This window comes from Xenopus tropicalis, chromosome 10, assembly GCF_000004195.4.
Source record: "Xenopus tropicalis strain Nigerian chromosome 10, UCB_Xtro_10.0, whole genome shotgun sequence".
NCBI classification, from domain to species: domain Eukaryota; kingdom Metazoa; phylum Chordata; class Amphibia; order Anura; family Pipidae; genus Xenopus; species Xenopus tropicalis.
The window spans coordinates 34,661,680-34,688,859 of NC_030686.2; the positions used below are offsets into that span (position 1 = coordinate 34,661,680).

At 42.2% G+C, this 27,180-nt stretch overlaps 1 protein-coding gene across 1 annotated transcript in view; it reads right to left on the reverse strand.

Annotated features, from left to right (window-relative positions):
- Window positions 1-2,149: 2,149 nt before the first annotated feature.
- tshz2 (teashirt zinc finger homeobox 2) overlaps window positions 2,150-27,180 on the reverse strand; it is a 127,221-nt gene continuing 102,190 nt past the window's right edge. Inside the window, exon 2 of the mRNA XM_002935395.5 lies at window positions 2,150-5,721. Coding sequence (XP_002935441.3) covers window positions 2,687-5,721 — 3,035 coding nt within the window. The 3' untranslated portion in view covers window positions 2,150-2,686. The remainder of the gene's footprint in view (window positions 5,722-27,180) is intronic.

Below are 27,180 nucleotides of genomic sequence, written 5' to 3' on the forward strand. Positions count from 1 at the left end.
GGGGTTAATGAGTTGCCCACTGTAATGTATCATTTGTCAAGAGAGTAACTATACCCTCTGTATTGGTACCTTGGCATAAAGAAGTTCATACCCCTAATGTAAGTTCTGACGGGCACAGCTCACTGCATCTCCTGGTTCCTGGGGTGACCCTTCTTCACAGATATCAACAGAAGGTTGAGTGGACAATATTTCTTCTCCACACATTGAGAATTTACTGCTGAAGTTGGAAAATGTCACTGGCAGCAATTAAATCCAGTCTACAGGGGTCTGGATAATGGGAATAAATAACATCCAGGGCAGGACCGCGGGAGCCCCATCAATGTTCCTCCTACCTGTTTGTACCTTACCAAGTCTACAAAACAAAAAATGCCATGAAAATGTAGTTTAAGACTTGCCACAATGGCAACAGGTGGCCCATTTTTATTCACATCTAAAGACCACCTTGGGGCCACCACGTTTGTATTGGGCAGCTGCATTAGTTGCAAATTGGAAAGTGTCATTGGCTAGCATGAAATTAGCACGGCCTGGGGAGAAGCTGGGGGATCACTGAAAATTGCTGATGAACTGACCAATCAGTGAGTATTTCTTGGGGTTACCATTGTCTCCTCAAACTTATAAAAGCTTCTTCCAATGCAAAACTATATAATTTCCACCTATAGAGAATTTAGAAGCATTTAAGGTGGAATATAAGCGACAGTACCAAAGAAAAGTCTAGATCCTTAGTTCTTTGCTAATTGATCCCTGGAGATACTTTGTCTTTCCCATAGCAAATAATCGCAAAGTCACCATGGAAACACTTTTCCCCCTCCCATATCTGCATAAACAACAAACTCATCCGCTGGCTTTGAATTACGGCAACAACTGAATTCAAACCTCCATTCCAATCAATTAAAAATATTGTTTGACAAGATAAAAGGTGGCAACAAAAAATGCTAATCTCCAAGCCACATATGCTATGTAGAAGGAATCTGATGCCATCTTGTTGTATATTGATCACACATACAGGGAGAAAGAAGGGGTTTCTGTTGTTGTTTTATGAAAAACTTTGGCTATTTTTGTTTATATATTTCTTCTGTAAATAAAATTTGTGGTCCAGCTTTTAAATGTGCACGAAGTGGCACAAAATCAATAGGAAATAAAGGTTAAGGCCCCCTTGCTTGTGATTGGTCGTGCAAATAGATGGGGGATTGTGGGTGGTTTATTACAATACACTGGGAGACTAGACCATAGTAAGGTGATTCCCAGCCAGAAGAATGGGGGTTTGTGATATGAACATTTTGAGAAACTTGATGCTTGAAGTAGTTCTGAGAGCACTTGTTCACTTGCAGTACCACTTTTCAACTCTTGGCGGCAGTAAATCACTGCCATTTCCACCAACTGAGCTGTGTTACCGTGTTTCAGTGAAGCGCAATACAGTGGCCTCATTTGATTCAAAACAACGTTCTACAACATATTGTACATGGATGTGTTATTTGGGTGATGGCCTTCCCTACAATGAGTGTAATTAAGCCCAGACGGACAATATGCTATAATATTCATGGAAAATCAATGCGTTTGAAATTGAATTATCCCAGTTTCCTCGTCCTGCTGCGTTAACACAATAAAACTGCACCACTTATTAGGGTATAGAAGAAAAGTGCCATCGGGTATCCATGTAAATCACATGGAATTGTATAGATATGTTAGGTACATAGTATATTAAAGTAGGATTTACCCAAAAGGGATTACTGTGAACAAAGAATCTGCTCATCATTTCTCTTTATCCATAGAAAAGGGAGCTGCCATATTTATCAGTAAACTGAAAACGAATGTAACAGCACCCCTAGTGGTCATGAGAACATAATGGTCTAGATGCCAAAAAATATAACCACTCCCACTCTTAAGGCCTCCATACACGGGCTGATAGAAGCTGCCGATATCGGTCCCTTGGACAGACTCGGCAGCTTATCGGCCCGTGTAGGGGCAGAAACGAGGGGCCTGGCCGACCGATATCTGGCCTGAAACTGGCCAGATATCGATCGGCCAGGTTAGAAAATCCAGTCGGATCGGGGACTGCATCGGCTCGTTGATGCGGTCCCCGAACCGACTGCCCCATGGCCGCAAATGTAATCCGATCGTTTGGCCCCAGGGCCAAACGATCGGATTATTTTTTTTTAAAGCTACTTGCTACTCGATATCGCCCACCCGTAGGTGGGGATATCGGGTGAAGATCCACTCGCTTGGCGACATCGCCAAGCGAGCGGATCTTATAGTGTATGGGCACCTTTACTTAGAAGTGCATTGCATATAATAAGCGAAGAAATGTTCTCTGCTAATGCATGTAAGATAAATCCTAAAATAAAATACTGTTCCTTTGACACTACACAATTCCAACGGTGCTTTGATTGTAGCTGTTTCACAGAGGACACTGAACTCTATGGTAAAAGTCCATAAGGTCGTTAAACTAGGCGTTTCCCAATGCCCTGGCTGGAAGTTTAATAGCAGCATTTACAGAACCCAAAGTAAATAACATGTATATGTGTGTAGGGAGCTTCCTTGCCCGCATAATGCAAAGTAGACCAATATATACATCATACAGACACCTTACATGTTCAGTAAGTCTACTACGTCTATGAAAGCACACAAGCCCCGTTCAGTTGGTACAGTCATAGATAGCAGACACGAGATTTAATGCATAATATACAAACTAGTCATCGTCCACTTCGGACACAAACTGTGAATGATTTTCCGGGGACTTGCTGTGAGTCTTACTTAGATGCAGTTTCACCGCGTGTTTGCTGGCGAATGTCCGACAGCACAACTTGCATTTGAACTTACAGTCTGTTTCCTCGTCGCCCGCTATAGACTGAGGTGACCGATGAGCATTTACCCTTGAAATCTCCTTTTCTACCTTAGTTTTCTGTTCATTGGCCAACCTATTCATATCTTTCATTTGGAACCCAAGGTGGGTTTCTAAGTGGCTAATGTAGCTAGATGGTGTTCTAAACTGGGATGCACAGTCACTGCAATAAAATATGGGATGCCCTTTGTCCATGTTTTTTAAAAACTTAGTCCCTCCTGTCTTTCGAAGTTGGTACTTCACGTTGGCCAACCAGTGGCTGATCGTTGTCATAGAAAGTCCTGTAAATTTTGAAATCTGCATGCGTTCTTGAGGGCCAAGGTCCGACAGCAGATACTTTCCTTCTGAAGTCTGAAAAAGGCTTGAGGCAAACTGAGCTTGTAGGATGAGTAGATGCTGAGGATTCCAGTTGGACTGTCTGCCTTTCCTCTTATGTAATGTGGACACTTCAGATGAAACATCCTCAAGACATCTGGCGTCCATCTCCATCTTTACAGGACCTATTCTTGCAGGAGCAGCATGCTTTGGGGTGGTGGCTTTGGGTAGAACTTTGACCATGTCCGCTATGTCAGACAAAGCATGCTTCTGAGGTGGAGATGTACAAGACTGTGCTTTTGCTGACTCTAATCTCTTGCTTTTTGTTTTGGTAAGATCTATGGGTTGGTCATTAGCATCAAATAAATAGCTGCGTACAGGCCGTGGGGGAGTTAGACATGCAATTGGTCTCTCGCTTTTGTTCATAGTGGATTTGGGAAATATTTTGATTGTGTTTGAACAGGCCTGGGGCCTTAGTGATTCAGTGGCTTTTCCCAGATGGTTGTTTAAGACAGACTGTAAAGCACTAAGTGGATTCACACAAGGTAAATCTGGAGAACAATTTGCAGAACTTCTTAATGCAGAGCAGTCGTTGCTGCTCAGTGAAGGTTCCATTGATTCCTGGATTCTTGCTTTTTCTTTCTCGCAGTTTTGTTTTATCTTTTCCTCCTCGGTGCAGCTTGAATCTCTCCTAGTGGCCTCACAAGAGACTTGCACTGCTGGAGAATCTTCATCTTTGTCCACTGACATAGTTTCAGAGTCATCGGTTGTCTCTTTTTGATCCTCCTTGACTTCTGATTCCTCCTTTACTTGGGTTGACTGTAGTTCATGTGGCGTGTTGGGAACGTGTGAAACAGATTTACTCTTGGGTGCAATGGGACGAAATTTGTTGGAGAATGTATTTCTCATTTGCATTACTTGAGTGCCAAGTGAAACTGATGGTTTTATGACATCTGTGATCTGATAGGCAGCATGGATGCTGGGGTAGGCACTCCAACTTGGAGTTCCATTTTGAGCCTTGTTGATAGCTGAGGTTACAGTGTTTTCAAGAGACTTTAAGATGTCACCACCTTCTTTTGAACCATCATCCAGATCTTCTTCTCTCAGATACTGGTATTTGAGAGTAGGGTCTAATGGTTTTTCAACTGCATCTTCAGGTTCTTCGCTTGTCTCTGATTTTTCTTCTTTGTTTCCATCTTCTAAGTTGTCTGATCTACTTTCTTTACATGCCTTTAGCTCAGGCGTTGAGCTGCCAGACGGTGAATTTGTAAATGGCTTGGATGGGCTATCATTAGGTGACGATTCTGATAGCGACTGCATTTTTTCTACAGCAAGCGGGTCTAAGACTAGCTGTTTTCCCTTCTTGGAAGCTGAGTTAGTTACTTTTAAGAAATGTCCAGTAACCATCATATGTGTCGTAAGCTGTTGCAAGGTGTCATGGGAGCTTCCACATTCCATGCACTTTAAAATTTGAGATTTGCAGGCTTCAAATTGCCAGGTATAGCTGGCCCCATTCTGATAGCCATAGCGATTGTTGGAGGATAGCTGTACGCTGCCATTTTTATGTGAGGAGCCATGATCCCCAAAAGAACCTGTGGTAGAATCTGGTGAACACGGCCTTGTGGCTTCAAACACACGTTTTCTTGCTGGGGATACCAGTTTTGAAGAAAGTGTTGGTATGGGTTCCTTTAAAGGCACTTTTTGGTAATGTTTAGTTTTTATCATGTGGACACTTAAGTCTTGGAGAGAGTCAAACGAGTCACCACAAAACATACATTTTAAGACTTTCTGAGCATCTTCCTTGTCCATATCATGGAAAGCTCTTTTTCTTGACTTGGAGTAGCTGGTTGATATGCATTTGTCTTTCTTGCGGTTGTCATCTTGGTAATGGCCCGTTTCGTTCATATGCACCGTTAACTCCACCAAGGTGTCGTAAGCTGCGCTGCACTGCCGGCAGCGGAACCTACTAGCTCCGGTAAAGACGGTGCCGTACATCTTTGCATTTTGACGGTACAACTGGACTGAACTGAAAAGGTTTGGCTTAGACACTGACTTTGAAGGCAAGTTTTGCTGTAAACTTTTGGATAGTGCATCTTGGTGCCAATCGAAGTCAGTTTTGCTCGCTCCGTTGCGACTTTCGCAAACTTTCCTCTCTGAATGAGGCACCTTGACATTAAGTCCTATCCTTTCCCAGTAAGAATCTGACAATATGTTGGCATAGGCTGTCTTCATTTTATTCATGCAATCGTGCCCCTCTGCTTGAGGCTTTGGAGCAGGGCTGGTTTTTGGATCCTGAGCATCTTTAGAAGATGGGCCTTTGATGTCACTACCTTTATCGCTGGAATCACTGACCACAGACTCACTTTCCCCATCTTGGTTGCATAGATGACTTCCTGGGGAACTCTGGTAGCCAAAACTCCTCTTAAGTTCCCCACCTATCTCCTGCTCTTCATCAGTAGGTGAATAAGAGCTGTCTTGCTGCTGAGCTATGGAATTACTATCATCATCCTCTTCTTCATCATCCTTCATTTCATCACCTTTTAAATCCTCTTCATCCTGAAAATAGCCTGCAAAATAAATAAAATAAAACAAATGTCAGTCCTCTTGTAGCTTGAAAAATGTTGAACAACAAATACGACAATAGGGCCATTGATTCTTATATACAATACTTAAGGTCCCCATACACCTTAAGATCCGCTCGCTTGGCGATGTCGCCAAACGAGCGGATCATCTCTTGATATCCCCCACCTACAGGTGGTGATATCGGGAGAATCCAGGCTAATTCGATTGAATTGTAACGACGGGTACAGGCAAAGTCGGTTTGGGGACCGCATCAACGAGCCGATGCGGTAATTTGGATCTCCATACCTTAAGTCTACTAAAAAATCAATAAAACATTAAATAAACCCGATAGGACTGTTCTGCCCCCAATAAGGGGTAATTATATCTTAGTTGGGATCAAGTACAGGTACTGTTTTATTATTACAGAGAAAAGGGAATCATTTAACCATTAAATAAACCCAATAGGGCTGTTCTGCCCCCAATAAGGGGTAATTATATCTTAGTTGGGATCAAGTACAGGTACTGTTTTATTATTACAGAGAAAAGGGGAATCATTTAACCATTGAATAAACCCAATAGGGCTGTTCTGCCCCCAATAAGGGGTAATTATATCTTAGTTGGGATCAAGTACAGGTACTGTTTTATTATTACAGAGAAAAGGGGAATCATTTAACCATTGAATAAACCCAATAGGGCTGTTCTGCCCCCAATAAGGGGTAATTATATCTTAGTTGGGATCAAGTACAGGTACTGTTTTATTATTACAGAGAAAAGGGGAATCATTTAACCATTGAATAAACCCAATAGGGCTGTTCTGCCCCAATAAGGGGTAATTATATCTTAGTTGGGATCAAGTACAGGTACTGTTTTATTATTACAGAGAAAAGGGAATCATTTAACCATGAAATAAACCCAATAGGGCTGTTCTGCCCCCAATAAGGGGTAATTGTATCTTAGTTGGGATCAAGTACAGGTACTGTTTTATTATTACAGAGAAAAGGGAATCATTTAACCATTGAATAAACCCAATAGGAGTGTTCTGCCCCAATAAGGGGTAATTATATCTTAGTTGGGATCAAGTACAGGTACTGTTTTATTATTACAGAGAAAAGGGAATCATTTAACCATTGAATAAACCCAATAGGGCTGTTCTGCCCCCAATAAGGGGTAATTATATCTTAGTTGGGATCAAGTACAGGTTCTGTTTTATTATTACAGAGAAAAGGAAATCAGTTTTAAAATTATGAATTATTTGATTAAAATGGAGTCTATAGGAGATAGGCTTTCTGTAATTTGGAGCTTTCTGGATAACGGGTTTCCAGATAAGGGATCCCATCCCTGTACCTGATTTGATAAGTCCTGATCGTTTCCTCGCAGGCACATTTTCCGAATAACATTGGAATGTTTTTCGCAAAAAGCCCAAAGGACAATTTCTGATGTTTGGACGTTTTTTTGGCACAAAATTCCCGATGTAAAGTGTAAATCCTTTAAACATCTGCACGTCGCGCGCCGAATTAATAAGCCAAAAATATGTCTACAAAAGCATTTCTCAAGCAGCTGGCACGGATTAAGACTAACGGTGTCTATTAAATAGATTGACAACCGCAAACCTGAATGTTTAGCTCTTAAACTATCGGAACTGATTCCAAGGAAAGCCCGGTTATTAATACTGGGAATACCGCTGGAAGTTATTAATACTTGGAACACTTTTATAGAGTCGCAATCATTTATTTCACCCTGAGGACAGCGAGACCGTCTGCATTACGTAGTACTACCAATAACAATTACACGTCCTTTGTCTTCCCGCTTTTTAGTCTTTATTTCTAATCAAACAGGACAAAAGTAGGTTGAATGGATAGATAGAAATGTGACATCACTTCTTCAATAACAAAGGAATTAACAGAAGTCCCTGTTAGATTGAATATTTGTAGCTTGGGTTCAGCAAATTAAAAACAATAAGTAAAAATGACAAGGTTTAGAGCAAAAACTTCATTCAGAAGTGGATACTTGCATGGTAGAAGTATCAACTTCACTATATATTACGTATGCTGTACAGAGATCATTCATCATTCCCATCAGCCCCTGTCCCAGTGAGCTTACAATCTAAGGTCCCTATCACATTCCCATCAGCCCCTGTCCCAGTGGAGCTTACAATCTAAGGTCCCTATCACATTCCCATCAGCCCCTGTCCCAGTGGAGCTTACAATCTAAGGTCCCTATCACATTCCCATCAGTCCCTGCCCCAGTGAGCTTACAATCTAAGGTCCCTATCACATTCCCATCAGTCCCTGCCCCAGTGAGCTTACAATCTAAGGTCCCTATCACATTCCCATCAGCCCCTGCCCCAGTGAGCTTACAATCTAAGGTCCCTATCACATTCCCATCAGTCCCTGCCCCAGTGGAGCTTACAATCTAAGGTCCCTATCACATTCCCATCAGTCCCTGCCCCAGTGAGCTTACAATCTAAGGTCCCTATCCCATTTCCATCAGTCCCTGCCCCAGTGGAGCTTACAATCTAAGGTCCCTATCACATTCCCATCAGTCCCTGCCCCAGTGGAGCTTACAATCTAAGATCTCTATCACATTCCCATCAGTCCCTGCCCCACTGGAGCTTACAATCTAAGGTCCCTATCACATTCCCATCAGTCCCTGCCCCAGTGGAGCTTACAATCTAAGGTCCCTATCACATTCCCATCAGTCCCTGCCCCAGTGGAGCTTACAATCTAAGATCTCTATCACATTCCCATCAGTCCCTGCCCCAGTGAGCTTACAATCTAAGGTCCCTATCACATTCCCATCAGTCCCTGCCCCAGTGGAGCTTACAATCTAAGGTCCCTATCACATTCCCATCAGTCCCTGCCCCAGTGGAGCTTACAATCTAAGGTCCCTATCACATTCCCATCAGTCCCTGCCCCAGTGGAGCTTACAATCTAAGGTCCCTATCACATTCCCATCAGTCCCTGTCCCAGTGAGCTAACAATGTAGGGCGAAGACAGACGGGGCGATTAGTTTCGATTAGGCAACTTTTACGACGCAGTAGTGGTATATTTGTGGTAGAGTTGTATATTTTATGCCTGGGTTATTCACCACGATTAGTCACTGCGACTGTGTTTAGTTGCCACGATTGGGGTTTTCTTAAAAGTTACACCGACTAATCGATCTGTCTTTTTTTGCCCGTAAGGTCCCTAGTCACACCCAAAAGGGCAGTTTGGGTGTCATTTACAGAGATGGCAACCTGGCTCTGAAGTGATCCAGGGGCGTCCTGGGTGAGCCTGTCACACACCTGTCATGCCTCTGTCCCTGTTTAACCCCAGTCCTATGCCCATTCTGCCCATCCCTCTGCCGTGCTCCCTGTAAACTGCTTTGAACAATGTTGGAGGTCTTTGGGTGACGATGCTATGTATTTCAATGGAGAGGGTAAGTTGGGTTTTGGGGGCAAATTACTGACAGCAGGAGACTGATCAGTTACTGTGGGAGAGAAGACTTTAATCTGGTAGACTCTCCATAAATACAGGTTTAAGGCATGTTATGTTATTACTTATACTTACTATATGGTTTTGAAATGCCCCCAAAAATGTAGTAATTACATTTGCAATGTTTGTAGACATTTGTCTAGGAAGAAACCTAAAGCCTATACACGCCAGGCTTACTTTTCATGCAAGGATATTGTATTTACTGCCACAACACCGGGTATTTATCTGGTTACATGTAAGATTTCCCACTAGAGGAACAAAGCACAGAATAGGCAAGAAGAGTTAGTTTTACACCGTATGAAGTTGTCGTTTGAGTAACGAGGAAAAGAAAGGGAATTCGTCTTCCATCAAAGTAACGTTTTGTACATCACCCAAAGTCACAAATTCAACACTTTCATCAATATTTCACAACAGCCTTGGGGAAAGAGTAGATTGCAGCGCTGTGGGGCAGCTAATGGAATCACACACAAGGGTTTTGTACATTTACAATAAACAGCCACTAAGAGAGGGAATAAAAAATTGCCTTTTTGGTTTGACAGAAACGGCATAAAAACGGCAGGTTTGGGAAAGAAAATGTCCAATGACATGCTTAGGTTTTAGGTTGGTCACTTAATGCTGGGTTATACTGATGAAGGTTGTGACTGCTAGGAGATAACAAACAGCAGAGATCAGCAGCATCAATAATTAAGGGGTTTGTATGTGGAATGAATTTTATTCATTATGGTTTGGGCAAAGCAAGTGTAAAGCAGAGTCGTGTTCAGAGATTTGTAACATTTGGCTAAATAAATGGAGCTAAGGCTCAAGGCCTATAAAGCGCATTCTCCACCAGTATTTTTTAGACAGCAAAGAAGACCCAAATCCTTTCAAGTAGCCTGTTTTCAGTCTTGGATTGGGGTGCTTGATGATAAAAAAACATTTATTAATGTTTCCACTAATATCCATAATTGGCTCCTCAGCCAGGAACGTGGGATTTTCAGCACCTCTTATAGGTTCAGACATTCCTCTTCCAACTGATACATGCTATTGGGAAATATGTCCCATTGTGCCATGCGATGTCGCGAAGCGAGTGGATCTTCTCTTGATTTCCCCCACCTACAGGTGGGTGATATCAGGAGAATCCAGGCTAATTCGATCATTTGGCCCTGGGGTCAAACGATCGAATTATAACGACGGGTATAGGCAAAGTCGGTCTGGGGACTGCATCAACGAGCCGGTGCAGTCCCTGATCCGACTAGATTTTTTAACCTGCCCGATCGAGATCTGGCCGATTTCAAGCCAGATATCGGTCGGGCAGGCCCGTCGTTGCTGCCCATACACGGGCCGATTAGCTGCCAAATTCGTCTAAGGGACTGATATCTGCAGCTAGAATCGGCCCGTGTATGGGGACCTTTAATCCCATCAACCATCAGGCCACACTGCAGAGACCCACATGTGATTAGACTGTTATCTCAGGGGTGAGGTCTGTCTGGCACACCACTCAGGCCACAATATTCCACCTACAGTGTATAGTAAGTGCATAATTATAAGTTTCCCGTACAAATTAATTGGTGTTTGACAATATAGTACTAATTTATTTCAAGTCTTCCGACCACTAGATGGAGCTGTGGTGCCTGCCCAGAGCTCCTGTTCTGAGTCAACACAATATGGCAGCCACCACTCATGAGCAAAATACAGATCTCCCAAGAATTTAGTGTGACCTCATCGTAGTACCATGTTGCACATGTAAAAGGAGCAGAGGCTTTGCTTCTAACCAGGTTATATTGGGTGGAAGTGGGAAATCTGTATCGTATCAGATCCACATGTAGGCTGGGCTAGTGAGCATTACTCAGAATCCATTCCAAATGATGCTGGTGATTAATGAAATACGCCTCCTCGTTGCTCTATTGTTCTACCATCATCGAACAGAATCAAACCATGAAGGGAAAAAAATACAAAGTTCTTCCTTCCTTACTGGAACGGCTTGTTATTCTTTGGTGCCGCATAAAAAATGGCACTTGCGGGCGCCCCTTGCATTGTGAGCCTTAGACTGAATTATTGACTGTCAGGAACAAGTGTACAATTACAATGCGCGCGTACACAGATCTCGCAGGGAGATGATACGACCTTTCCTATCTGTGCCCGGAACAGAGAGAACAAATAACAGAAAGAATGAAATGATAGAGAACAAGGGGTTTTTATTATTATTATTTTTTTTGTTTTTGTTCCTCTGACAAAGTTGTAATGACAGGGAACGGTGAGTACCAGGTAGTTATTATAGATTCCTGCAAATGCCAGCGGCCCGAAATGGACTGGCGCTAAAATGCACTTTTGGCTCCTTGTAGGGGATAAAACTGGTAATATTCACTGTAATATTCACCGTCATACAGAAAAGAAACACATTTCTTTCCAGGGGATCTAAACCCTTCAACTAAATATTCATTGTGCTCCTCTGAGTGCTTTTGCAATTGGCATTAATTTTGCTCTGTTTGGTAGTTTCTGAGATATTATTTGAAGCCCATATTGTGTTGGGGGTTAGCGGTTAAACATCCTGGTGTGCAAAACTCTAGTGGTTATTTTCCATAGACAAACTACTTCCTAATCAAAAAGGAAATAGCATGGGGGCCCTACAAAGTATAAATACAAATATACAGAGAAGGAATGTTCTGGGCACACAATAAGCTATACCCTCATACTGTACTGTCTAAGGGAAACAATATGGCACCTCCCTCCCATATGTATAAATACAAATATACAGAGAAGGAATGTTCTGGGCACACAATAAGCTGTACCCTCATACTGTACTGTCTAAGGGAAACAATATGGCACCTCCCTCCCATATGTATAAATACAAATATACAGAGAAGAAATGTTCTGGGCACACAATAAGCTGTACCCTCATACTGTACTGTCTAAGGGAAACAATATGGCACCTCCCTCCCATATGTATAAATACAAATATACAGAGAAGGAATGTTCTGGGCACACAATAAGCTGTACCCTCATACTGTACTGTCTAAGGGAAACAATATGGCACCTCCCTCCCATATGTATAAATACAAATATAAGGAGAAGGAATGTTCTGGGCACACAATAAGCTGTACCCTCATACTGTACTGTCTAAGGGAAACAATATGGCACCTCTCTCCCATATGTATAAATACAAATATACAGAGAAGGAATGTTCTGGGCACACAATAAGCTGTACCCTCATACTGTACTGTCTAAGGGAAACAATATGGCACCTCCCTCCCATATGTATAAATACAAATATACAGAGAAGGAATGTTCTGGGCACACAATAAGCTGTACCCTCATACTGTACTGTCTAAGGGAAACAATATGGCACCTCCCTCCCATATGTATAAATACAAATATAAGGAGAAGGAATGTTCTGGGCACACAATAAGCTGTACCCTCATACTGTACTGTCTAAGGGAAACACTATGGCACCTCCCTCCCATATGTATAAATACAAATATAAGGAGAAGGAATGTTCTGGGCACACAATAAGCTATATCTTCTGTATAGAGCACCTCAGTCAATAGCACAGTGGTGCCTTTTAGAAACGCAGCATATCACCAGCACACAGATGAAAAGCGACAATGAGGTTTGCCCTACATGTCTCCTATTTCCCCCCCTCTCTAAATGTGTTTGATAGGAATATAATTTCTTTAAAAAAAAAACAAAAAAAAACAAACATGACCTCATTTGTAGAGCAATATCCACAAGGAGCCGGTCAGCTGTTAAATGCATCTCAGCGCTTTGCATGATGATGAAGCTAAACTGGAATTTCAATTATTTTCCGGGCACATTTGAAATTATAATACTTTGCTGGGTTAGTGCTGTAGTTCATCCAAATTACTCACAGAGTATCGTATCAATCTCTCGCCAATGCGAGCGCCTTGCAGATCAGGCAAGGTGAATAAAAGGAGAGAAAGAGCAGCTCAACAGTGACCTTCATGCTGTTACAGTGCCAACATGACTGTCTAATTGCCCCCCCGTGCAGGGTCCCGTGCCCCAATGTCAACTTATATTTTTGCACTGGAAATCAAGCTAAAGTCCAAATTTATTCTCTTGTATAGGGATTCCAATTAAACGCAGTTAAGATACAATGTAAGATGATGCATTTTGGGTTATTTTTCCATTAATGGGTTAAAGATAGGCGAATCCTCAATCCAGAAGGAGCAGGTAATACCTGAATATAGCAAGCAATGTGGGTCTGCAACAGGGTCCTACTGTATATAAAGGTTATAGATTAACAGAAAGGGTGGTCAAGTCGCTTTGTAAAGCACTGGTTATAAAACTAGAAATGGTGCAGAGAAAGGAAACAAAAGTCATAAAGAGAATTATAGATTTTAATTATAGAGATGGTGAAGCTGGGGCCATTTACGTAGGAGAAGAAGAAAGGAAGGGGGTTATTTTACTGCAGTCTAACTCTTGCCTAGGGACACTTCTGGTGGTCATAGAGCTGCTATACCTCCCTGCACATACAGCAGGCTTTATGGCTTTATGGCTTTATGGTTTCCCAATGCCAGGGAACTGACACGAGTAAATAAAATGATAACGACATAAGAGAAGAGGGAAGGGCACTGAACAGATGAGGGGGTTGGCACTTTGTCTAACGTTTCATGGTTGGCTTCAACCACCCCAGTCGACCAATAAAAGGTGAGTGCTACCTGGTTGTTATGGGTTATGACACCGGTGTGGTTTTGCCGCTGTATCAGCAAAGCAGAGTAGTAATTCAGGCCCAGAAGGATTAATAGATCCCCGATACAGACAATGTTGCTGCCGCACACAGGGAATTTATAATAACATTAACATGCCCTTCCGCACAAAGCCCCCTGCAAGCGAACACCAACCTGTAAATACAATTCAAAATGCAGTTTTATGTCCTATAACTCCTCTCCGCATGTATATTAATGTCTGTCAGAAGTATTTACCCGGGAACTGCTGACAGCACCTTATTTGCCATCTAAATTTACATTGTAAATAAATCAGTAACGCTGCACTTTAGTACGGACGCCTGTGCTGATTGCAAATACGCATCCAGTAAACAAACGACAAACCCAGCAATTTGCAGCTACAAAATGTATGCGAATGTTGCACACTGGCAATGGCAACCCCTTCAAGCTCTTGTTGGACTGCAACTCCCAGAATCCCCTGAAAACCTTTAGCGCCTGATGGATGATAGTTGTGCTTCAACAGCAAATAAAGAGCTGTATATTGGGGAACATGAATAGAAACAAGTACTGCCTTACTTTTTCCACCTTAGTCAATCTCGCCCACTGGTGCCATTTTGCTCTGTAGTCACCATCTTATCATAGTCTCCTCAACTCAATGTGTTGTTTCTGTCTTCTCCTACTGTCACCACGTTGCACTAGTCAACATTTGTGTTAATATCTGCACCTTCCCTAGTCAACATTTGCCTTACTGTCTCCATCATGCCCTACTATCTCCATCATGCCCTACTCCTAGTCTCCATTGTGTCCTACTTTCTCCTTCTTGTGCTAGTCAACATTTGCCCTACTATTTCCATCTTGTCCTAGTCAACATTTGCTCCATTGTCTTAATCTTGTCCATCTTGCCCTACTGTTTCCATAGTGCCCTACTATCTCCATTGTGTCCTGCTGTCTCCTTCTTGTCCTTGTCAACATTTGCCCTACTATTTCCATCGTGTCCTAATCAACATTTGCTCCTCTGTCTTAATCTTGTCAATCTTTCCCTACTGCCTCCATCATGCCCTACTGTCTCCATCATGCCCTACTGTCTTCATTGTGTCTTACTGTCTCCTTCTTGTCCTAGTCAACATTTTCCCTACTATTTTCATTTTGTCCTAGTCAACATTTGCGCTACTTTCTTAATCTTGTCCATCTTGCCCTTCTGTCTTTATCATGCCCTACTGTCTCCATCATGCCCTACTGTTTCCATTGTGTCTTACTGTCTTCTTTTTGTCCTAGTCAACATTTGCCCTACTGTCTCAATCTTGTCCATCTTGCCCTACTGTCTCTTTGCCCTACTGTCTCCATCTTGCCTTATTGTCTCCATCTTGCCCTACTGTCTTTATCTTTCCCTACCATCTCCATCTTGTCCTATTACCTCCATTTTGACCTGCTGACTCCATCATGCCCTACTCTCTCCGCCTTGCCCTATTGTCTCCATCTTGCCTTTGTCCAGTTGGGCAGACTGAGGCAATACAGTGCCACAAATCATCTTTCAGAAGAACAAACCACTGAGATCTGTTATGAGAAGCAATCAGCTATGAAATTACTGAATAAATTATAACAAAGGCAACTTTCCTTGCAACATTTTCTTTTGATATTTGTATTTTGAAATGGACTGGCTCAGTGTTACAATTTTTTTTTTTGCACAAATAACATCCTAGTTTCCCTGATTAAAAGATTAATCTTAACTTGATAATGAATCTGACAATGTGTCCCTAAAGTGATACATAGGTTGACCAACCCATCTCAGTGGATTGAGAGTTCTGTAAGTTATGAAGCATGGCTCACTACTATTTAAGAAAATTACCTTTGCTTACCTAAGGCTTTACTTGCCCTTTACCTTCTGTTTTTTTAGTAAGCAGAACCTGTGTTCTTGTGCTTTTCAGCCCCTAAGTGTTAAAATGGGAACAATTACCTTGCGCACATTAAATGGATATGCTGATTCAGTAGAAAAGAATTCACTGAACCCCGTAGCCGATAAGAAGAAAAGAAACTGCGTAATTAAATATTTGGAATGCTGTTGGGCGCAGAACAAATGGCCGCGTATTGTTTACCCGCATTACCAAATACACTCGAACGAGATAATATTCGGACTTGAGAGTTTGCGTTGCAGACGGATGCAACTCGCCCCATCGCTCTGGATTTCCTTTGTACCGGAGGAGCAGCCATTAGTGCTTTTGTTGTTGCCGTACATTAGAACCATTGTTAAAAAATGCAAAAAAAAAGGGAAAAAGCTTTTAATCCTTTTTATATGTTTAAAAAAAAAAAAAAACTTGCTGAAAAGCATCTTAGTTAATGCAGAACAGATTATAGCGTCTTTTCATAAAACAAGCGCCTTTGTCTCGCCACTTTCTTGGGGTTAAAATAATAATGTGTGAATGAGCCACAATGTCTCCCCCAGTTTCAAGAATGCTCCATGTCTATAGAAGCTTTATCCAATCCCAGGGATAGAATTCCAACCAGTGCACAGCCACTCATAGGTCTCTGTATCTTCATCAATTTATTCATATAGTACAGGTATGGGATCCGTTATCCAGAAACCCGTTATCCAGAAAGTTCCGAATTACGGGAAGGCCATCTCCCATAGACTCCATTATAAGCGAATCATTCTAATTTTTAAAAATGATTTCCTGTTTCTCTGTAATAATAAAACAGTACCTGTACTTGATCCCAACTAAGATATAATTACCCCTTATTGGGGGCAGAACAGCCCTATTGGGTTTATTTAATGGTTAAATGATTCCCTTTTCTCTGTAATAATAAAACAGTACCTGTACTTGATCCCAACTAAGATATAATTACCCCTTATTGGGGGCAGAACAGCCCTATTGGGTTTATTTAATGGTTAAATGATTCCCTTTTCTCTGTAATAATAAAACAGTACCTGTACTTGATCCCAACTAAGATATAATTACCCCTTATTGGGGGCAGAACAGCCCTATTGGGTTTATTTAATGGTTAAATGATTCCCTTTTCTCTGTAATAATAAAACAGTACCTGTACTTGATCCCAACTAAGATATAATTACCCCTTATTGGGGGCAGAACAGCCCTATTGGGTTTATTTAATGGTTAAATGATTCCCTTTTCTCTGTAATAATAAAACAGTACCTGTACTTGATCCCAACTAAGATATAATTACCCCTTATTGGGGGCAAAACAATCCTATTAGGTTTATTTCATGTTTGAATAATCTTTTAGTAGACTTAAGGTATGGAGATCCAGATTACAGAAAGATCCCTTATCTGGAAAACCCCAGATCCTGAGCATTCTGGATAATGGGTCCCGTATTGTACCAGCATGTTACTTAGAGTTTGGATTTACCAGTTCTAACAGGCACACAGGTAACTAAAAGGATAGATTTTTTCCATTGGCTAGTGCAAACTATTAATCACAGTTCTTAGAGGAATCAATGGTCTCTTCTATTGTTATATCCCAATTAGTGATGCATAAGTCAAAGACCTAACCCCTCCCTTAAACCAACCTACTGTATGTCCTACCCAGCTTGTAAATTCATATAATAGCGCCTGAATCAATCTCTCACAAGGGGGTAGGATGGGTTTGAGCATATATACTGTATATAACAGCCACAATTAATATTTGATGTCAGTAGTGGGCTTGGAAAGCCAGGGAAGGTTGGGGAAAGGGCTGGCAGTTACATTGCCTGCCGCCTACCCACAGCCTGCTGCAGGGGACAATTGGTCGGCAAAGTCCGAATATCATTAATCCCAACACAGCAGAAAAGGTGTTTCATTTCAATGAATAATGAAGGGCATAGAATGATAGCACACAGCAGGGCCACAGTCAGCATTCATGGGGCCCCATACTACTAACATAGAAGGACCCCCCCCAAATTATTCTTCCTGACTGCCAACAAGTAAAATAGAGTCCAAATGAAAAATAGAAAGCCCCATAAAGCACAGTCATACCCATAATCTGCCCCAAGTATGCAAGAACTCTGCCCATGATCCACCCAGAATCCTAAAGTAGTAGACTTAGTAGACGTTAAGAAGCAGCTTCCTCCAGCTTCCTTCCTGTTGTGGCATCACTTATTTAATATTACTCATATAATCGGGCAAATTCAGTATAATAAGAAAACCGTAACTCCCCAGTGACTGCCATACAAATACAAATATACAGAGAAGGAATGTTCTGGGCACAGGATTAGAAAAGCGCCCGCGCATTACTGTCTATAAAAATAAACACAATTTGTTATAAAGGTATAAATGACACATTTCTCCTCAATAGAGAAACTGACTGCATTTTCTCTCCCAGAATCCTGTGCGTCTGACCCTGTAGGCCCATCCCATTATGCTGCCCATTGAAAGCAGAGGTGCCCCAAAGTCAGCTGCACTGTGTATTGGTGCTTAAAGTCCCAGTGGCTTTATTTTATACCCTTGTGCCTGCCTCAGGGATAAGCGGGTTGGGCACAGGTATGTACATAATGGCAGCCTGGGTTGGGTGAAGGTGGGTTAGGGTTGTTGATACATTTTTGGCCCACAAATCCCTATTGGCAACCCTATTATCCCCAAGTTGGGAGGCTCAAGGTGTGGCTGGGGAGAAAACAAGGCAGAAAACAAGGGCTTGGGGGAGCAGCAAGGAAGTCGTCTGTTACATATTTTTTTTTTAAAAGATATTGACACTTTCCCTTTATTTCATGCGTTTAATTAAGGCTAAAGCAGATCTAAAGTTCCGACTCCACCGGCCCCTCTTTTCTTTCCATTCAGCGCCGCAAAAATCCAAATGAAAGTAATAGAGAGACAGAGAGATCAAATTGACCGGTTCTGGTGCCGAGGAACAGAAATCTGGCAGGAAAGGGGTTAACATCAGTGAGTGACAGGACTTCCGCATGATTTACAACCTGGAGCCCCATTGTGAAACGACTGTTTGATGGATGATCCCTAAAGTCAGAGAAGAACCATAAATCATGTCTTTGAACCATTGACAAAGATAAAGGAGAGGCAGCCTAAGCTCTGGCATTGACATCCATTCTCCCAATAATGGGCATTGACAACTTACAATACAGAACCTTAATTAAAAAAGGGGAGAGTCTGAGAGAGAGGGAGATCCATGAGGATTTCTTTCCCTTTTTTAATGTCTAGTTGCTCTCATAAAATGATCATTAGCCAAGTAACTTTAACCCCATCACTGCCAAAGGGGCTCTGTGCCACTGCACTAGAAAATCCATCTTCTCAGTCAATTTAAAGGTAAAGTAAATCTTAAAAAGATAAGTTTCCATTTTCTCCTGGTTTGGAATGATGCTAATAGTAGAGATAAGGGTTACTGCTTGCTCTGCTCTCATTTCCCTACAGAAATAGGGGTTGGTAGTACTAGATAGGTACCTAATATATAGGGGCAGAGACAGGGGAAAGTGTTGGAAGGGTTACTGCCTGCTCTGCTGTCATTTCCCTACAGAAATAGGGGTTGGTAGCACTAGATAGGTACCTAATATATAGGGGCAGAGACAGGGGAAAGTGTTGGAAGGGTTACTGCCTGCTCTGCTCTCATTTCCCTACAGAAATAGGGGTTGGTAGCACTAGATAGGTACCTAATATATAGGGTTTTTATGTGGTTTTATTAAAAACTTCACAAAAGAGAATTAACAGAACTCAGACCGACATGCTGGCCAATAATTATAAGTTACAACTAAAATTCACCCCCCCAGTGGGACAGAGCCAGGGGAAAATGTTGGAAGGGTTACTGCCTGCTCTGCTCTCATTTCCCTACAGAAATAGGGGTTGGTAGCACTAGATAGGTACCTAATATATAGGGACAGAGACAGGGGAAAGTGTTGGAAGGGTTACTGCCTGCTCTGCTCTGATTTCCCTACAGAAATAGGGGTTGGTAGCACTAGATAGGTACCTAATATATAGGGGCAGAGACAGGGGAAAGTGTTGGAAGGGTTACTGCCTGCTCTGCTCTCATTTCCCTACAGAAATAGGGGTTGGTAGCACTAGATAGGTACCTAATATATAGGATTTTATGTTTCTTTTATTGAAAACAAGAAAAGATTAACATAATTTAGAGATTATAGGACTGGGCTGAAGGCACTGCTTTTTATACCCATAGATATTGTTATCTTTAGATTCATGCCTTTTACGCTATATTTTGCCTGAAATTTGAAAATCGAATTCCTATTTTGTGCACAGCAAGAATTACAAGCCTATCCTTTAGAGTAAGAGAGTCATTTAGAAAATGTAATTTGGAAAATTGACATTTTGAAAGGTTCTGTTGGAGAACAACTTCATCCATCATTTGGAACAAGACACAACATTTCTCATTGGAACAACAAATTCAAAAAGATTTGGATGGAAATAGGTTGGATCTCAGTGAATTGCAGCCATCCCAGGCATAAAAATACATTTTATTTAAGCTCACTTTTGGTCCCAGCTCCTGATAGGAGGTCATATGTCCTACATCTCAAAAAGATTGCCTGTGTGGGAATTCTTTATTTGAAATTCAGAGAATTCATATATATTCATTATCACTTTCAAAGTCTGCCTAGCAACCAATCAGTATTTACTTGTTGGCTGAGCACCAGAAGGGGTTAAATAGCTTCCCGCACCTGCATGGCAAACAAGCAAAGCTTTTAATCTCCTCCCACGGTAATTATTAAAACATCCCATTCAAAATAATTGTATTCATCTTTACTCAGTTACAAAATCATGCTGAATATCTAGCAGGATAAGTAAAGTGTGTGACGGAGATACAACAGCACTGGGGCCCTGGGACTTGATGGAGCCCATTGGGAATGAAGTCCTAGATCTTTCACAAGAGAATGAGAAAAATGAAAAGTAACAAGGTCATAAGGCAATGCCACGTGCAGGGTTGCAGCATAAGAATGGGCACAAACCGTGGGATTAAGAAACAGGTTTAAGATGAAAAGCATTAGTGGCTAGAGGTGACAAGGAGGGGCCCCGGAGACAATTCTGTACAATATTGCCCTTCCACACTTTGTTTCACCCAGGAATTATTTGCATTAGACAGTACAGTATGAGGGTATAGCTTATTGTGTGTCCAGAACATTCCTTCTCTGTATATTTGTATTTATACATATGGGAGGGAGGTGCCATATTGTTTCCCTTAGACAGTACAGTATAGGGGTACAGCTTATTGTGTGCCCAGAACATTCCTTCTCTGTATATTTGTATTTATACATATGGGAGGGAGGTGCCATATTGTTTCCCTTAGACAGTACAGTATGAGGGTATAGCTTATTGTGTGCCCAGAACATTCCTTCTCTGTATATTTGTATTTATACATATGGGAGGGAGGTGCCATAGTGTTTCCCTTAGACAGTACAGTATCAGGGTACAGCTTTTTGTGTGCCCAGAACATTCCTTCTCTGTATATTTGTATTTATACATATGGGAGGGAGGTGCCATATTGTTTCCCTTAGACAGTACAGTATGAGGGTATAGCTTATTGTGTGCCCAGAACATTCCTTCTCTGTATATTTGTATTTATACATATGGGAGGGAGGTGCCATATTGTTTCCCTTAGACAGTACAGTATGAGGGTATAGCTTATTGTGTGCCCAGAACATTCCTTCTCTGTATATTTGTATTTATACATATGGGAGGGAGGTGCCATATTGTTTCCCTACAGTACAAGGGTATCGCTTATTCTATATTCTCAGAGAAGTGGTGACTGCAAAGTTCTATTTGCCTACAGAAAGCATCTCAGGTTCAGTTCCTGGTTAATGAAACACAGGCTTTATTTTTGTTTAGTTTCTGCGCAGATATTCAGAAAAGGAAATTATAGTTAAGGGAAAACAATTTTCGCCTAAGGGGGGAAAAAACAGATTTGTATAAAGAAAAAATATACGGGAACAGATTACTTATATTTCTTCCCAGTGGACGAAACGCGCTGTGCGGGAAGCCTAATGCGCCTACATGCACGGGTTTTCCTCACATTGAAACTAAGGGCAGCAGAGTAGAAACCCAGAGTAAAACTGAGGGTTATTTCCTTTCCAGTCATTTTAAGAAATGTTTTCAAAATGTCATAGATATTCCCCTGTACTAAGCACAATTCAGCAGGAACAGCCCCTAAAGTTTGCTCATAGCCTGTACAGAGAGATACCATAAAACTATGGCAGCATAGGGATTCCCCTGTACTAAGCACAATTCAGCAGGAACAGCCCCCTAAGTTTGCTCATAGCCTGTACAGAGAGATACCATAAAACTATGGCAGCATAGGGATTCCCCTGTACTAAGCACAATTCAGCAGGAACAGCCCCATAAGTTTGCTCATCGCCTGTACAGAGAGATACCATAAAACTATGGCAGCATAGGGATTCCCTTGTACTAAGCACAATTCAGCAGGAACAGCCCCCTAAGTTTGCTCATAGCCTGTACAGAGAGATACCATAAAACTATGGCAGCATAGGGATTCCCCTGTACTAAGCACAATTCAGCAGGAACAGCCCCCTAAGTTTGCTCATAGCCTGTACAGAGAGATACCATAAAACTATGGCAGCATAGGGATTCCCCTGTACTAAGCACAATTCAGCAGGAACAGCCCCCAAAGTTTGCTCATAGCCTGTACAGAGAGATACCATAAAACTATGGCAGCATAGGGATTCCCCTGTACTAAGCACAATTCAGCAGGAACAGCCCCCAAAGTTTGCTCATAACCTGTACAGAGAGACTTTGGGGAGTGGCATTCCCCTGTACCATTTCCTATGGACTGCAGGGCACATATATAGGTTTGGCACAGAGAAGTGGGGCTGTATCTATTCCAGATACACTGTGCGTTGCTGCTCGGGCCGCTGAATGCCGGAGAGAAGAGAGCATATGATTCGTTTTGACAGGCTGAATGTGATGCCAGATTAAGTGGCACTGCTCAGCACACTAATACTTACAAGAAGCAGGCCACAGATATGGCACGCTGCCTGCTAAACCCATTATGCGTACAGCACATTTTAAGCAGCGACTTGTTCACTAGGGAGTGCAGGGAAAGGTGCAGAGGAACATGACATGCGGGTCGTGCACTTGTGAAAGGTTCCCCCCCGAACTGATCACATTTCATAAAAAAGCGACTGAGCACCATGGCTTAACGTGCATCCTGCCTGCTTCGCTTTTTCTCATTGGAACATGGAGGCTTCTCTTCTTTAAATCATCTCCCACAATTATGAATAATATTGCTGTATACAAAGCTTCTTCCTCTCTTCTACATTTAAAGAAGGAAAGTTGGAATGACTGGGGGGTGCCAAATGTTAGGCACTCCCCCCCCCACCCAGTGATTAAGATCACTTACCTGGTACCCCGGGCTTCTTCTTCCTGCAAGAAGCAACACTCTGATTTGGAATTCAAACTGGCTTATGGTTGCTAGGGACTTTAACCCTAGCATGCAGCCTTTGTAGGAATGCCACAAAAAAAGAGCAATGGGAACAGGACCACTGAAACTTTTTGCTTTTCATTTACTAAGTGATGGGCAGGGAGCAAAAAAATCAGGTTCAATCCACCATGTTTTTCACACTTTTTTCCCTGTGCATCTTTTGGTTTCTGCACCTGGGTTCCCACTATGAATACAGTGCCGCCTGCTTACAGTAGCACTTTATTCTTGAGGGTGGCACATAGACAGGCTGCCCTATGTCAGGTGGTATGGGACAGGTGCTCTGCACCTAGTACTGCTAAATAAAGTGCTTTTAGAATGAGCACCCACCTAATTAGTCCTCCCAGACAGTAGTCAAAATTGGGCTGAACCATCATTTGGCACCATAATATGGGCATCGATGACACTATGAAGTGCTCTCCGGAAAGGGATTTATTATACCTGTCAAAGAGACCTATCTGCAGATAAGGGCGAAGGAGGCAGTTATTGGGCCCTGTTAGGGTTGCCACCCTAGAGAGCTGCTGGCTCAGTCTGGAGTGGTCAAGTTGATATCTAATGTTGGCCAATGTATGGCTAGCTTTAACTAGATGAAGGAGAACTTGCCCTGGTGGTACAGGTATAGGACCCATTATCCAGAATGCTCGGGACCAAGGATATTCCGGATAAGGGGTCTTTCTGTAATTTGGATCTACATACCTTAAGTCTACTAAAGAATCAATAAAACATTAATTAAACCCTATGGGATTGTTTTGCATCCAATAAAGATTATTTATATCTTAGTTGGGATCAATTACAAGGTACTGTTTCATTACTACAGGAAAAAAGGAAATCAGTTTTAAAATTCTGAATTATTTGATTAAAATGGAGTCTATGGGAGATGGGCATTCCGTGATTCGAAGCTTTCTGGATAACGGGTTTCCGGATAAGGGATCCCATACCTGTATTCTATTTGGCGGGGTGTTGTTCTGAACCCCTATAAAGCATCCTCTATATAGATCTTGTGTTTTTACAACACCCCCAAGGCAATAGGCCTAAATAAGGGCAATAGTGCACAATAAAAATGCGATATTACACAAGGAATAGGGCTTGGGTGCCTGTAGGTAGATCTCTCTACCGATGGTGAAAGCGTTAATATCCTGTTGGGTGTTCATCCCTTTCTGCGTCTTGTGCAAGACCACCCAGCTCGCTGGGAACGACATGACAAAATGATACTGTTCCCTCGCAGAAAGCGCCAGAGTGTTATTCTTGGATATAAGGTAAAGCAAATTGCAGCCAATTGCTCACTGCGAGGGGAAACAAAACAGCATCAAGTCGTTTATCAAACCTCAAGACAAGGCGTTTGCTTGAAACTCCCAACCTCGGTGCTGTTAGAGGCGCTCGGAAGCGATAACACCCAATAATAGTCCCAGTGACAAATGGAAGCGCGGCTTCCCCACTGCCTGGGGCAACCGACGCGGCTCGGAGCCATCTGGACTGTACCGGCAGAAGGGGAAGAGAGTAACTGGGATCATTTAGTGGTGATCTGATACTCAGCACTGCCGGGTATATGTTTAATGAAAGTTGCAGCTGCATTATGGTTTATATGAACATCAATCATGCAATGTACATGGCTACAGTGGGGCCCGGGCAAGTCAGGAAGGGTAGGGGAATCACAACTTGTGGCCCACAGCCCTAATGTATCCACAGGGCCGCCGCTCCCTATAAGCAGAGTACTCAGTCTGCATAGGGCACCAACTCCCAGGGGGGCACAATCCCAGCTGCTCCAAAAAAAAAACATTTTTATATATTATAACATACCCCCCAACACTGTCCCGCTGGTTTTTATAGCGCATCCTGCTGTCCCGGATAGTTCAATCAATCTATGGGGGCTAATGGGGGCACTTACTATGGGGACATTGTCTATGGGGGCTATTGGGGGCACTTACTATGGGGGCATTGTCTATGGGGGCAATTGGGGGCACTGTGTGTTATTTTATTTTTACTTCCGTAATATTTGGGGGAGGGGGCACAAAAGTAAATTTCTGCTTAGGGCACCCATTTGGCCAGCAGCAGCCCTGTGTATCCAGTGATAATAGACTTTATAGGGCTGCATAAAGAGCTGACTGTCCAGCAGTGAAAGGATAATCAGCTCTTTATGCAGCCCTATAAATGGTGAATATTTTCTATACAGATTTACCTTTTCTCAGCTCAAAACGTTGGGTCGAAAGTGATTTGACTTCTGTTTTGCAATGGGAGGTCACAATCTGTAATGCCCCCCTATTCTAAAGAGTCGAAACCTTTTCACTGCGTTATTATGGAAGCTCATACAATAGTAGAAGTAGAGGGGATAACACTATCATACCTCCAAACAATGGAAAAATGCAAAGAAGGTCAAAAAGAAAACAAAAAATTGTGACCACAGCCACTTTTGTGGCCACACCCCCTAAATACCACTCCCATTTTACAAAATTTGGCAGGTTATATCAAGTTTGAACACATTTCTGGGTTTGGGGGTCTTGTTTTATGTGTTATTACAGTTTTGCTAATGAAAGTGAAATTTCTTTTTAAGATGCAAGTTTCCCCAAGAGACTTGTTTATCTTATTAGTTACAGCTGTATCTAAGTGCAGGGGTTGAGCATTCTGGGCTCTTTGCCAAAAGCTACTTATCTAATTAAGGAGATCAAAGAGAAATGAGGGACTTTGGATAAGAATCTAGGACTATAATAATGTATACCTCCCAACACAAAATCAGGACAGTTGCACTATTATATTATACAGAGGGTGCCAGTGCCAGGTCAGGTGGGTGCCCTAGGTGATTGGTGCAGGAGTGCACACACCAGGATTGCCAGGTTGGCGAGTTTTCCACCAAATCGGGCTACTAATTTAAAACGCAGGCTGGTTTCCAAGGTACTTGTACTAGTACTAGCCAATTTTTTTTTTTCCCTAGTGTACCTGACATGCCTGTCCCAGTGCATGTTGGGTAATGTAGTTTGTATTTAAATATAAGCCTGCAGCCAAGGTTAATGCAAAACTACATTACCCAGCATTTCTGGTGTAGAAAGAAGGTCTCTTTTTTTACTCTGCTTTGCTGCTGTTCTAACCTCTCAGTTCTAACCTGTTTGCATTACACCCTGCTATATCCAGATATGATATTGTATATCTATATCTATTCCTTTATAGGGGGCTGCCATTTGGTACTCTCTGCAGTTGATCCTTAAGTTATAACTCTCAGGGTCTCTTATGGTTTCTGAGAGTTGTAGTTAAACAGATCCATATTTATATCATGTCTGGGGTAATGCAATATTCTAAATCTATTTTTACTGGGGCATACCTCCCAACATATGCCTTCTTTTTTAGGGTTTTTTCTCGCAGTGGATATTGTGCTATTTTTGGGCTACTTTTGAAGTGGCATTGGGCTAGTATTGGGCCGGGACTGACTTTTGCTGGTTTGGAAACTCAGACCTGGCAACCCTGGCACACACGTGGGGCACTACCCAGATCTGCGCCACACACAGCGCCCCACCCTGGCACAGTACTAGTTATAGCAACGCAGTTCACCATCAGGACATGACTGTAGAACCCCTGGTTACCTCAATCCCGTAATGAAAAGGTTAATAGCAAATTACAGTGACGCCGTTTATTTTTCCAGGAGGTCGAGAGGAATGGAATTTGTGTGATATAAAGCCACGTTTCCGCTCGATTAAGCCATCCAGACTGAAACACTTACATTATGACCTGGAATACTATATATTCCGATATGCCAGGTACTATTATGGGGGATGTTAGATGAGGTGTCAGGAATGCTTGGACATCTGAGTTTAAACAAAGGATTAACCTTATTGTCTAACAGGGGAAATCTATGGGGGCAGCTGGATGTTTTATAGGCATTCTGATTCCTAGTTTAGCCATATCCGAGGCCGATCCCTGCGCCGTCGCTATTATACTTTCATTATTTGGTTCTATTTATGAAATACATA